The sequence below is a fragment of the Poromitra crassiceps genome (genome assembly GCF_964638095.1).
Source record: "Poromitra crassiceps genome assembly, chromosome: 7".
Lineage (NCBI taxonomy): Eukaryota > Metazoa > Chordata > Actinopteri > Beryciformes > Melamphaidae > Poromitra > Poromitra crassiceps.
Window position 1 is genome coordinate 26,020,649 of NC_139628.1, and position 14,131 is coordinate 26,034,779.

The 14,131-nt window shown below is 44.7% G+C and overlaps 1 protein-coding gene across 1 annotated transcript in view; it reads left to right on the forward strand.

Annotated features, from left to right (window-relative positions):
• LOC310779497 (FERM domain-containing protein 7) overlaps window positions 1-1,639 on the forward strand; it is a gene marked incomplete at both ends in the record, with an annotated part of 22,898 nt that extends 21,259 nt beyond the window's left edge. The window contains one exon of the mRNA XM_083640028.1: window positions 434-1,639. Within this exon, the coding sequence (XP_083496154.1) occupies window positions 434-1,639 (1,206 nt within the window). The remainder of the gene's footprint in view (window positions 1-433) is intronic.
• Window positions 1,640-14,131: the final 12,492 nt, after the last annotated feature.

The window sequence follows — 14,131 nt, forward strand, 5'->3', positions numbered from 1 at the left end:
GAGCATCAATATTGGATGTCAAGCCCTGAGCCCGGAAATGTGGATTGAAGGACTTCTCAGTGTCATTTTCACACTTTGCAAAGTCATCCTGTGGGCCGGATTGGATCCTTTGGTGAGCTGGTTCTTTGGTGAGCTGGTTCTTTGGTGAGCTGGTTCCGGGCCATAATATGTTTGACACCCCTGGTATATGGGAACCTGAACCCAGAAGAGGGCGTGACTTTGGCACTCTATACAAATAAATACATTGATAAAATTAGGGGGGACGTTTAGATACATATATTTTAATAATTCCTGAAGGCACAGTCGATTCTAATGTGTGTTTGTGTGTGTGTGTGTGTGTGTTTGTGTGTTTGTGTGTTTGTGTGTGTGTGTGTGCGTGCGTGCGTGCGTGTGTGCGTGCGTGCGTGCGTGCGTGTGTGTCTCACCTTTCCAGGTGTATGAGCACTCCCACCTGTTCCCTCGGTCGGGCCGGGCCCTGGCGGTCCGCAGTCAGGACGAACTGGACCCGCATTCCCGGGATGTAGACCACATAGGGATCATGGGAGGAAGGGCTAAGCGCAGCCAATCAGCTCTCGAGGTCGCCCTGAAGTCCCGCCCCCTCTCCCAAGTCACTCCTCTCTCCCCGACTTTCCACCAATCAATGGCCTCGCCTAAGGAGAGGTCCGCCTCCACGTCTGTGGTGGAGGACGTGAGGGGGGGGCGGATGGCGGCGCAGCGTCAAGCCCAACGGCTCGCCGGTGTCTACGGCAACCGGTCACGGCGCCGGCCCCACCCCCAGCCCCACCCGGACGCAGCGCAGCAGTTGGTCCTTCTCTACCCCAATAGTCCCGCCTACCACTACCACCCCATCCTCCCGACGTTCCCATTGGCCGGCTACTCGCCACTCCACAGCCGACACTCCTACTTGTCGGACCACATCGCCGTTTCCTCATTGGAGCGTTTCCCTCAACAAGCGAGGGGACAGGACTACGTGACGATGGAGAGCCTATCGCGGCCATCTTTCTACCCACATGATCCATCTTTGCTCAGGAGGAATCTCCGCACCTTCGGCTCAGGCGGCCTGGGATTGGCCAGGGTCTACCAGCAGGGAAGCAACGGGGCGAGGCTACTCGACGTTGGGCGCACTGAGGCGGGGCATTATAGCGACGATTCCAACTTCCTCCCGGGGCTGCCCCGCCGCGCGGCCAGCCAACCGGACGTCAAGTTCCACCTCTCCAGGAGCTCTAACCCCACCTTCAACCCCGCCTCCGAGTTCCGCCCCCTCGGTTACTACCCGCACCTGTCGCGCCCCTCCAGACCCACCTACCTCCCGCTAAACTCCTCCCCTCTGGCCGAACGGCCCACTTCGCTGTGCGTGATAGGCGGCGCCACGAGAAGCTACAGCGACTCAGACCCGGAGGTCTTCTACCCGTATTACTGCCCGCCGCCACCCCCGCTGGGGAGAGTGGTACGGCCCGCCGGACTCGCCAGGATGAGGTTTTCCTCCGGGAGCCTCCAACTGGACGAGGAAGAGGAGGAGGAGGAGGAAGGACAGGAGGTTCCAAAAAAGGAGAAGAGCAAAGAAGAGAAGAGAGAGATGATGATGGGAGGAGGAGGAGAGAGGAAGGGCACTGTGAAGATTACCCAGGTCACACTGTAGATGAAGACACGCTGAGGGTCACACTATTATTGATTTTAACCACAGACTGTATAAAAGATGGACGTCATGACAGCTCCTCAAAAGTCAAGCCAAAACATCTCGATCGCAGCCTTGTGGCTCAGTTCTAAACAGAAATCAAGATATGTTTTGGTACAGTACTCCATGCTTGTTTGGTTTTTACGTATTTCAGTGCTTTCTTGAAGTTAATTATCTCATTCATGAAGACTAAGAACAAAGGTCTGGCATTTTGAAATCTACATGTGAATAAATTGTTTAGCCATAATAATTAAACTATTGTACATCATTTCAATTTGTTTATCTTTCATTATAACTCCAAATGTAATATCATTATATTCTAAATTGGGCGATTGAAGGTACTTTTTCAGATACTAGGGAGTTCGAATTCTAATTCTTATCTCTTCAGGATAATTTTTTAACAGATTGTTCCTTTTTATTGGTAAAGGGAAGATTACAGAAGTAAGAGTACTTCTTCGAAATCTGTTTTGCTTTTCAAACATGTTGCTGGGATATTGAACCAGAAACCATCCATATTTTGTTAAAATTGTTGTAAGCATTAGGTTTTTTTTTTTTATGTCTCTTTACATTATCTTCAAACCACAGGACTGATTACAAGAATTTAAGGACACTTAACATGGCCTACCAGTTGGTGGCGATAATGCTGTATATAATGTTTGTCCATTGTCATAGTGTCATGCTGACGAAGCCTTCTAGGCGAAACGTTCATCACCTTGTTTGCCCACAATAAATAAGATATTTTTTTCTTAAACTGTGTGTGCCGGGACATCTGTCACCTACTAGTATCCTCCGACCCAGGCACCCGTATACTTTTTATATATCTTTATGGGAGTCGTGCTTGCTAACTGTTTTTCCTGGCGATAATGCTCCGCCTGGGTGCAATTTGCCATTCAAAATAAAGAAAGAAGAAGAAGGCGGGAAGCCAATGCTTGATAAAAAGCCTCTTTGAGCATTTTGCCGGGTGAGATGAGCTTTTTATGAGCACATAACAGGTCGGTTTGTTTCTAAGTCTGGGATTTAATGCATTTAACATGGGGGTTTCGCTTAAATAGCCTAGGCTACATAAAATAAGGTCTGTAAAAGTTTATGGGAACGCAAATTCAAAAAGCAGTCTAGATGCAGCTGTGTGATTAAAAACATAAAAATCCCATTGCTAATAGCCCTCCCGGCTCCCATATAGAGGGTATGCACACCCACTGGAACACGCCCCTCAATCGGGAATGAGTGTCAAAATGAGTGTCAACTTCCTCCCTGAGCAGCAGGTGTCAGTTATCTAGGCTGATTACTGCATTCAAGCTCAGTCTTGCTGTGACTCAGTGGGCGTGACCCCACAGTGACTTCTGCCTCTGTGACATCACATGCATACCCTCTATTAATGCAATGTGGTCTCCAGCCTGCACCTTACCCCGCTAGCCGGGCGCCTCTCGCTCATACTGAGCATTAGTGTACGGCGAACGTCACGCATTTCCCATCAAACAATATCAAACAATCGTGCCGCTCTCACGTCTAGGTATAAAAGCCAACCCTTACAGTACCTGAGCCAAACACGTGAAGTGAAGACGCTATCCGATGCGCAACATCCTCTTCTTTTAATAACATATAATGGCCTCTTCCAAATTGTTGCATACAATCCATTTTTCTGTCTTTGAAAAACCGAAAATCATTCATCTGGAGCAACCCGGAACAACGACTCACTGTATACTCACTAATGCCCCCCACACTTGGGAAATGGTATTGCACCTACATTTTCGGGTTTTGGGTATTGGGTGTGTTTGCACCCAGTAAGGAGAGGGTGATGATGAGTAGGATGTATCTCTGGTCTGTATTATGGGGAATAGAGTGATGGGGAATAGGGGAGATCCGGGACGAATGAAGCACTTTTTGTTTTTTTTGTCATTGTGTAAAGATTGTTTCAGCTGGAGTTACAATTTTTTTATGTAAGCAACCTACACATGTCCTCTGGCATTACCAACCGTAGTTTCGTTCCATGGGTCAATACAGTACATCAGACGTCATCAGACGGCAACCAGAAGCTGCGCAATGCTTCATTTGTCCCACAGTGAAGGGACAAATAAAGCACAGGCGGGGGACTAATGTAGCGGTTGTGAAAAAGGCACAAAAACAGCCAGGTGACAACTTTTTTTCTGGCATTAACATACAATTCCTTCATCTTTTGGTCATCTAAGAAACTATAAGTATTATGAAATACATTTTAGTATGTTATATGTTGCAAATTAATATAATTATAACTTCTATCTATATATTTTGCTGATGTGATCAATATTTTATATTTATCTATATATATATAATATTTTATCTCATAAAGTGCATTTTTTTGCCCTCTATCCGTGGTCCTCTTCCTTATGCGAGGCATTATCCTGCAAGCACAGATAAATGCATAGCCTAGTCAAGGCAATTGGAGCAAAGTGCTTTATTTGTCCCCCGTGCGTTTCCCTGGATGAAAGCTAAGCTAACACAAAGGATATGCTAAAATTACAAACAAAACAATCATTGAGCTGTAGTCTACCGATAGGTCTAACAGATGAATAGCGTTAGCAGCATTAAATAAATAAATTCCAACACGCTAATAGAAAAATACACAGTTTGCAATATTTTACTCACGTTTGAAAATAAGACGAAAAGGCAACGTTTTGGAGGATATCTCCGCCATCCACTGACTGGCCGAGCTGAAATTTCACAGGAAGTGAGCTACCAGGAAGTGTAACATGGGGGAAAAAAATCGTCTTCCTGAGTTACATCAAAGATAGTATATGAGGACAAGCTTATTCCGTCCCCCTGCTTCATTCGTCCCGGATCTCCCCTACACAGCAGCACCCTCTCCATCAGATCCTTTCCCCAGAGAAGATGATGTTCCAGGAGGGCAAGACTGTTCTCCCAGTGAAGGAGAAGCTCCAGAGGGTCAGAGTGCATATGGACTGGAACAAATAAAAACTGACATTCTGTGATCCTGCACACACACACACACACACACACACACACACACACACACACACACACACACACACACACACACACACACACACACACACACACACACACACACACACACACACACACACACACACACACACACACACACACACACACACACACACAGAAAAGCTGTTTCCATACATTAACATTTTGGGTAAAATCCCTCTGAAGATAAACCGACTCATTGTATTTCATAGATATCTCATTTTCACCAAAGCATGTCATTTTGGGATAGTGTCCTACAGTAGATATTGAAAAGCAAAGCAGATGGTTCTGTGGAGACGTTTTCCTGTCAAATCAGCAGCCTAAGGCATAGAGAAGTATGCTTCTGATCTGGATATGTTTAAATATGTTTAATGTTTAATGTTCCTGGTTTAAATACTCGTAGCAGCTGGGGAAATTGAGTGAGAAAGTCTCTATAAGGAAGCAATTCATTCAGTGAAGCTGCACAGGAGCCGGTAGTAGAAGACAGGAGTTGTACTGGATAGCTCCTAGTTAGGATTGTGTGTAAATAGTCTGAAATGTGTGAACTTAGCCCTTGCTCCTGTAGGGAGCCCTTGGCAACTGTCCTCCACCTCACTCTGTTGTTGGCAGTTCTTTCGAGATCTCCCCAGTTGAGTCCACTCCAACATCTCTGCCTGGATACCTTCTCCAGCTGTTCGGGGCCCACCTATTTTTCTTGTGCTTTGGGGGTTCCATGTCAGATGTTTTTTTTTTCCTGAGGGTCCAATTCCACATTTCTTCTTCAATTTTGTAAGTCACTGGGATCCTGGCTTGTTCTTTGCCGCACGTCCACATTGCTTACTTTGTCTCCACCAGATGTTTAATCACGAAACATCTGGTGGAGACAACACTAATACGTGTTCTCCTGAGGCAGGTGTGAGTTTTGTTGTTGTCCACTATGTGTCTGATCCATACAGCATCACCTGCTTCACATTGGAGTTAAATATGTGTGTTTTGATGTTGATTGAGATGTTTTGAGCTCCAGGTCTTCCCGGGCACGTTAAACAACACGTGTCCACAACACTGCCCAAGAATGTGAACTGGGGGATGCAGGTTTTGCAGTGCATCTTCATCACGTGTCTTTGCTGTATTGGAGGTAAAACCAAGTTTTGTGACAGCTAAGCTTGTAATTAGTATTTCTTTATTTTCTTCCGTTACACAAGTAATTTGAAATTGCACTTATTTGAGTTTTGTATCGAATATAAGACTTTTACACTGCATTTTGTTTGTTAAGATTCAAATAAAACAAACATGGTTCACATTAGTACAAACCCCCGCTGTTTACTTTGAGATAGATTAGATATTAGACTTGTATTTGTAAAAGTGTTCCCATCATATTTAACTCAGAAGTTCATATTTAGCATCTATTCATAGCTTTCAAGGGGCGTTACGTGCTGCCGGGAATGCCCACCTGACGGTCAAACAGTACTGCTGACGGTGCAGCCACATCTACGCGTTGTTTGACGCGGGCTGACGCTTGGCTGTATGGACGCTTGACGCTTGGTGGGCGTGGAAATCCGGAAGCAGCAGCTAGCTCCCAAGCTAGCTGCTGCTAGATTTACTTTGCTTCTTTGAAAATTGGTGGTAGAGAGGAAGTGGAAGAGGACAGGAAGGGTAGGATAGGTCCTAGGACGAGCTCAATTGGCTAGCTTTGTACTTTGTCAAATTCCACCCCGCCCCCTCTGTTGCCCACTGTCGCTTCACAAGCCTGCTACGCGTCGCTTGGTCTCCCAGCATGCTTTGCGAGGCGTCGAGCAGCATGTTCCAATACAAAGTGGATGGGCAGTAGCGTCAGCCCGCGTCAAACGACGCGTAGATGTGGCCGGGCCGTAAGTACTGTTTGAGCGGACGACAGCACAGGCATCACTACAGTATCTTCTCTTTTAGCAATAGTCTCACTAATCCCACAGTGGTTTACCTGCTTTTGAGATCGCCAAAAAATAGTTTGCTTCTGTCTCACCCGTTCTCACTCTCTCTTCACACGCGACGAGGGCTGTGCTCTCTCTCCACAACATTATAAAAACGTCCGCACTCCGCACGCAGTTTGTTGATTGATTGATTGATTGATTGATTGACTTTATTTGGTGATAAAAACAGGACATAAGACAACATATCACCGAGGATAAAAACACAATAAAGCCCGAAGGCTTATTTCCATTGTGGTCCCCATGGAGACAAGACAGACAACGTAAATACGTGTAACAAAGAAGTGCAAGTGGGAACATAATTTAAAACTAATACAACTCCATTAAAAGATAAATTACTAACTCAGTTTATAATTTACCAAAATAAAAAAATAAAAACTAGAACTAAACATATCAATCAATAAAAATAAACCAGCTATAGACCAGCTATACCATAAATAAATAACCAATTCAAGAACTAAAAAAGACAGGATAAAACGGTTTAAAGTGCGGATGTTTGTAACCATTTTTTTAAGCCTTTCTTAAAAGTGCAGATAGACTCACTCAGTTTCAAGCACGAAGGTAACATGTTCCATTATGGAGTCCCGGATCTGCCGTATCAACAAATAAATGAATAAATGTATAAATGAGCAGATAAATACATATATATGTATCATAAATATATGTAGAAATAAATGTAGATGACATAAATGTATATATATGTGTATTTTCCTATTTTTGTACGTTTTATATATTTATTTAATGATTTATTTGTGTATTTATACATTTATACATTTATTTATACATTTATACATTTATTTATACATTTATACATTTATTTATACATTTATACATTTATACATTTATACATTTATTTATACATTTATACATTTATTTATACATTTATACATTTATTTATACATTTATACATTTATTTATGGCATTTATTTATGTGTGTTTTATTTTATTTCTGTCTGTTTTATTTACCTCCCATTTATTTCTGTGCCTTGTATTTAGTGATGTCTCCTTTGTATTTAGTGATGCGTCCTTGCTTCCTTTCCTTTTCTGTATGCATTTCTGCCTACTCAATGCAAATTAGGGGGGCGGCCCGTGCATTTATGCCTGCTGCTCAATGCAGATTAGGGGGCTGGCCGTCATGGGCTCAAGTCTTTGCCTATTGGCTCGAATGCACATTGTCCTATCTGCTCCAAACTTGTCATGCATGATAAGTGTCCATGCCTGAAGATATCTGCACATCAATATCCATTTACACTCATAGCGCCACCTACTGGCAACAGGAAATGACATGTTTTACACTTACATGAACTGCTCAGAGTGGGTTGAACACATCCACCTCGGATGTGGTCAGAAAATCCTTTACCACCCAATGCAGCTTCATTGTGATGATTATGAGTGCTCATTGACTGGCGTGGGCGTGGCGCCATGGCGAATGTTGATGTTTCGCCATCACACAGGAAGTTGGAGTAACTTCATTGTAGATTGTCCAATCTGCTCCAAACTTGTCATGCATGATAACTGTACATGCCTGAACACATCTAGATGTCAATATCCATTTATAGTCATAGCGCCCCCTACTGGCAACACAGAAAGTGCTTTGTAACTTGGCCCTACATGCTCACACGTGCACCAAACTTCACATGTTTGATGAGCATCCCAGCCTGAAGACATCTAGATGACCATTTCGAGTGATAGGCAGAGCACCCCCTACTGGCCACGCAGAAAGCGGTTTGTAACTCGGCCGTACATGGTCACACCCGCAACAAACTTCACATGTTTCATGAGCATCCCAGACTTCACAGATGTACATGCCAATATAGCATTATAGGCAGAGCGCCTCCTACTGGCAACACATGAAGTTGATTGTAACTCAACTGAACGTTGTCCTATCTGCTCCAAACTTGTCGTGCATGATAAGTGTCCATGCCTGAAGATATCTGCAGATCAATATTCAGTGATAGTTACAGCGCCACCTACTGGCAAAAGGAAATGACACAAGTTTTACACGTACATGAACTGCTCATAGTGGGTTGACCACATCCACCTCAGATGTGGTCAGAAAAGCCTCAAGCTCTCGATTAACCTTCATTGTGAGGATTATGGGTAAGACATTGATATGTCAATATCCATTTATAGTCATAGCACCCCCTACTGCCAACACATAAATCATTTTGTAACTCAGCAGTACATGGTCCCCCGCGCACCAAAATACACATGTTTGATGACCATCCCAGCCTGAAGACATCTAGATGAACATTTTGAGTGATAGGCAGAGCGCCCCCTTCTGGCCACACAGGGAGTTGGAGTAACTCCATTGTAGATTGTCCAATCTGCTCCAAACTTGTCATGCATGATCAGTGTACATACCTGAAGACATCTAGATGTCAACATCCATTTATAGTCATAGCGCCCCCTACTGCCAACACAGACAGTGGTTTGTAACCCGGCCCTACATGCTCACACGCGCACCAAACGTCACATGTTTGATGAACATCCCAGCCTGAAGACATCTATAGGACCATTTGGAGTTAGTGGCAGAGCGCCCCCTACTGACCACACAGGAAGTTAGAATAACTCCATTGTAGATTGTCCAATCTGCTCCAAACTTGTCATGCATGATAAGTGTCCATGCCTCAAGCCATCTATATGTCAATATCCATTTATAGTCATAGCGCCCCCTACTGGCAACAAAGAAAGTGGTTTGTAACTTGGCCCTACATGCTCACACGCGCACCAAACGTCACATGTTTGATGAGCATCCCAGCCTGAAGACATCTATAGGACCATTTGGAGTTAGAGGTAGAGCGCCCCCTACTGGCCACAGAGGAAGTTAGAGTAACTCCATTGTAGATTGTCCAATCTGCTCCAAACTTGTCATGCATGATAAGTGTCCATGCCTCAAGCCATCTATATGTCAATATCCATTTATAGTCATAGTGCCCCCTACTGGCAACAAAGAAAGTGGTTTGTAACTTGGCCCTACATGCTCACACGTGCACCAACTTCACATGTTTGATGAGCATCCCAGCCTGAAGACATCTAGATGACCATTTGGAGTTATAGGCAGAGCGCCCCCTACTGGCCACACAGGAAGTTGGAGTAACTTTATTGTAGATTGTCCAATCTGCTCCAAACATGTCATGCATGATAAGTGTCCATGCCTGTACACATCTATATGTCAATATCCATTTATAGTCATAGCGCCCCCTACTGGCAACACAGAAAGTGGTTTGTAACTTGGCCCTACATGCTCACACGCGCACCAAACTTCACATGTTTGATGAGCATCCCAGCCTGAAGACATCTAGATGACCATTTGGAGTTAGAGGCAGAGCGCCCCCTACTGGCCACACAGGAAGTTAGAGTAACTCCATTGTAGATTGTCCAATCTGCTCCAAACTTGTCATGCATGATAAGTGTCCATGCCTCAAGCCATTTATATGTCAATATCCATTTATAGTCATAGCGCCCCCTACTGGCAACACAGAAAGTGGTTTGTAACTTGGCCCTACATGCTCACACGCGCACCAAACGTCACATGTTTGATGAGCATCCCAGCCTGAAGACATCTATAGGACCATTTGGAGTTAGAGGTAGAGCGCCCCCTACTGGCCACTAGGGCTGGGTATCGAGTTTCGATACTTACTTGGCACCGAAATGGAAACATCAATACTAAGGGGTATCGAAGTCTACCTTGTCAATCGATACCAATTTTCGATACCAAAACAAAACAGCGTCATTGAGCCTATAAGCTTGCGACATGCTTGCACGCCGCGCTCTAATACGGCTGGTGATTGGCTGTCATGTAGAGGCATGCAGGAAACGTTACGCCCACTTTAGCCGGTGTGTTTGTTGTGAGCCAGGCGTGCGGTGCGGATATAGTATACAAGAAGTTAGCCACTCAAGCTACTCCTATCCTGGAGTACCATATGGCGAAGATGATGAAAAGCAGGAAAAGAAACAGAAACAACACGGACTGGTTTCCACAGACAAGAGAAATAATTGAGAGGTGGGTCAGCTTACCGCAAGTTAGCGGTTATCAGATCCCTCAGTCTGACAAATCCATGCATCTGGCTGTGAGTTGTAGCTAGCAGATCGTTTAATTAATTGCCGCCGTAACGTTATGCGCAAGCTGGCATTGTGTATTTTTAGCAACTCGTTAACAAACGCTGATGTCATGATAGTTTGTTGAATGTAAATGCGATTCATTTATATTGATTGGCTAGTCAGTGAATGCATGAAGTGGAGCTGTCTCGTCAGATTTGACAAGAATGACGTTCTGTTGCAGCAGTGAGCATTAAACACTGATCTGCAACGCTAGCGTTAATGTTTAATTAATTAGCGTTAACGTTATGTGCAAACGGGCAGTTATCGCCCATTATGTATTTTTAGCAACTCGTTAACAAACGCTGATGTCATGATAGTTTGATAGGCTAGTCAATGCTCAACTAGTCTTCCATGCATGAAGTGGAGCCATCTCATCAGTTTGGACAAGAATAGAGTTCTGTTGCATTATAGGCAGAGCGCCCCCTATCGGCAACACAGGGAGTTGATTGTAACTCGACTGAACGTTGTCCTATCTGCTCCGAACCCCGACGCACGGCGGGTGCGAGGGCCGACGACGCTGCCTGCAGCTTTAATTAGGGCCCGAGCACCGGCATGGTCGGTTGGCAAAGGCCCTATTGTATTCCAAAGGATTATTATTAGGGGTCAAGCACGAAGTGCATGGATCCCTATTGTAATTGTTCCGATTATTAGGGGTCCAAGCACAAAGTGTGTGGATCCCTATTGTATCTGTTCTGATTATTTTTTTATTTTTTTTATTCTTCTCCGGTAAAACTGTATGTACAGCTGTTATGTGACCAGCCACCCTCCTCCTCCTCTTCTTCTCTCTCTCTGATCTCATCTACTCTCTCTCTCTCCCCCTCCCTCTGGGGTTTCTGCTCTAATCACCTGAGCAGGAACACCTGGAGTTGATCAGCCCTGGTTAAGGTTAAATGGAGGCTGGAGTAGAGAGCAGGCAGATCTCTCTCTGACCCACACAGCCCACAGCAGCTCCTGGAGAGGAATCTCTCCTCTCCAGTGGTAACTTTCCTTTGTTATTTTAGTTTAGGCTGGAGTCCCCGGTAGTCCTGTTTTCGGTTTAGTTATAGTTTAACTTTTCTGTTTTATAGGTTTATACTGGCTTCAATGACCCAAAGGGGTTGGCCCAGGCCCTTTTGTTGAGTTTGGCCGGATCTCCAGTCTGTTTGGTTTGTAGCCTATTATTTGTGACTTTGAATATTTTTGGGTTTATTTAAATAAATATTATTTACAAATTTGCAACCTTGTCTGGCGTCCTTAATATGTTTTGGTCTTCTGTTGAGCCATTTGTTGACATACTTTGAAGGCCGTAACAACAGCAGAAACTGTAATGCTCAGCATAGCCAGACTGGGCACATAGATTGGAAATGTGCCTCACTACTCAGAAACAAAAAATGACCAATACCGGCCAGATGGTGGCACTATAACAGACCATTTCGCGTTATGCTCCATATCTTCTGAACCGTGTGTCCTATACTCAAAATTTCACTTCTAAGGGATTCCTTGGATCAATATGCATCTATCTATATAGGCCGCGCCCATTTACGTGTGCCTAGATTTTCCGCCATTTTGAATTTGATCAAAAACCTACTTTTGTGAACTCCTCCTAGACCGTTTGGCCAAATCACACAGTTTTGAAATCATAAATCTTTTAATGAAACACACCCCGACACTAAATTGCCCACAACTCATTAACTGGTCAATTACAACTACTGCTGCTACTACTGCTACCAGTCCCACTACTACCAACACTACTATTCCTACTACTGCTACTACTAGGCTACTACTACTACTGCTTGGAAACCGTGAGGTCACCGGATCTCAACCAAACTTTGTTTACTTGTGCACATACCAACTCTGAATAAATGTGCCTTATTTTTTGTTTATTATGTCTCATATATCCCCCATGTCACCGGATGCTTGGACCCCGCACGCCGCTTGCGGCTATATTCTTATTATACTTACACTTTGCGCGCATTTTCGAGGGCCTAAACATGCACAAAATGTGGCCAAACTTTGCACATCCGTCAAGGTTTTTGGCCAGGGGCGTGGCTAAATGCCTCCATAGCGCCTCCTACAATCTATAAACGGAATAGCCCTCGCGCTAAGTTTCCCCTACAGCTACGAAAAATGCAGGGCACATGTATAATGGCCAGACTAAGGGAAAAGTCTCTTGGTGCCAGGATCCACACCCAACCGGAAGTCAGCCATTTTGAATTTACTGTGCAATATTTCAGACATTTCACCCATTTCCAGGGGTCAGACTTTAACGAACTCCTCCTAAGGGGTTCATCAGATCACCCTCAAACTTGCACAGCAGATAGAAGAGACCCCAATGATGAAAAGCTATTAAAAGTTTGCATTTACCATGGACGGCGTGGGCATGGCTACGCGGCGAAGATCGATGTCTCGCCATGACACACGAAGTCGCTGTCACTCGAATGCACATTGTCCTATCTGCTCCAAACTTGTCATGCATGATAACTGTCCATGCCTGAAGACATCTATATGTCAATAACCATTTACAGTCATAGCGCCACCTACTGGCAACAGGAAATTACATGTTTTTTCACTTACATGAACTGCTCAGAGTGGGTTGAACACATCCACCTCGAATGTGGTCAGAAAATCCTTTACCACCCAATGCAGCTTCATTGTGATGATTATGAGTGCTCATTGACCGGCGTGGGCGTGGCGCCATGGCGAACGTTGATGTTTCGCCGTCACACAGGAAGTTGGAGTAACTCTATTGGAGATTGTCCAATCTCTGCCAAACTGCACGTGCTTCATACGTGTCCCAGCCTGAAGACATCTATATGTCAATATCCATTAAGAGTCATAGCGCCCCCTACTGGCAACTAGGGGGCACTCTGCCTATCACTCCACATGGTCATGTAGATGTGTTCAGGCTGGGATGGTCATCAAACATGTGAATTTTGGGGCGCGTGGGACCGTGTAGGGCCGAGTTACAAACCACTGTCTGTGTTGGCAGTAGGGGGCGCTATGACTATAAATGGATATTGACATATAGATGTCTTCAGGCTGGGACAATGAGCAGTTTATGTAAGTGTAAAAGATGTCATTTCCTGTTGCCAATAGGGGGCGCTCTGCCTATAATGCTCTATTGGCATGTACATGTGTGAAGTCTGGGATGGTCATCAAACATGTGAAGTTTGTTGCGGGTGTGACTACGTACGGCCGAGTTACAAACCGCTTTCTGTGTGGCCAGTAGGGGGCGCTCTGCCTATCACTCCAAATTGTCATCTAGATGTATTCAGGCTGGGATGGTCATCAAACATGTGAAGTTTGGTGCGCGTGTGAGCATGTAGGGGCAAGTTACAAACCACTTTCTGTGTTGCCAGTAGGGGGCGCTATGACTATAAATGGATATTGACATATAGATGTGTACAGGCATGGACACTTATCATGCATGACACGTTTGGAGCAGATTGGA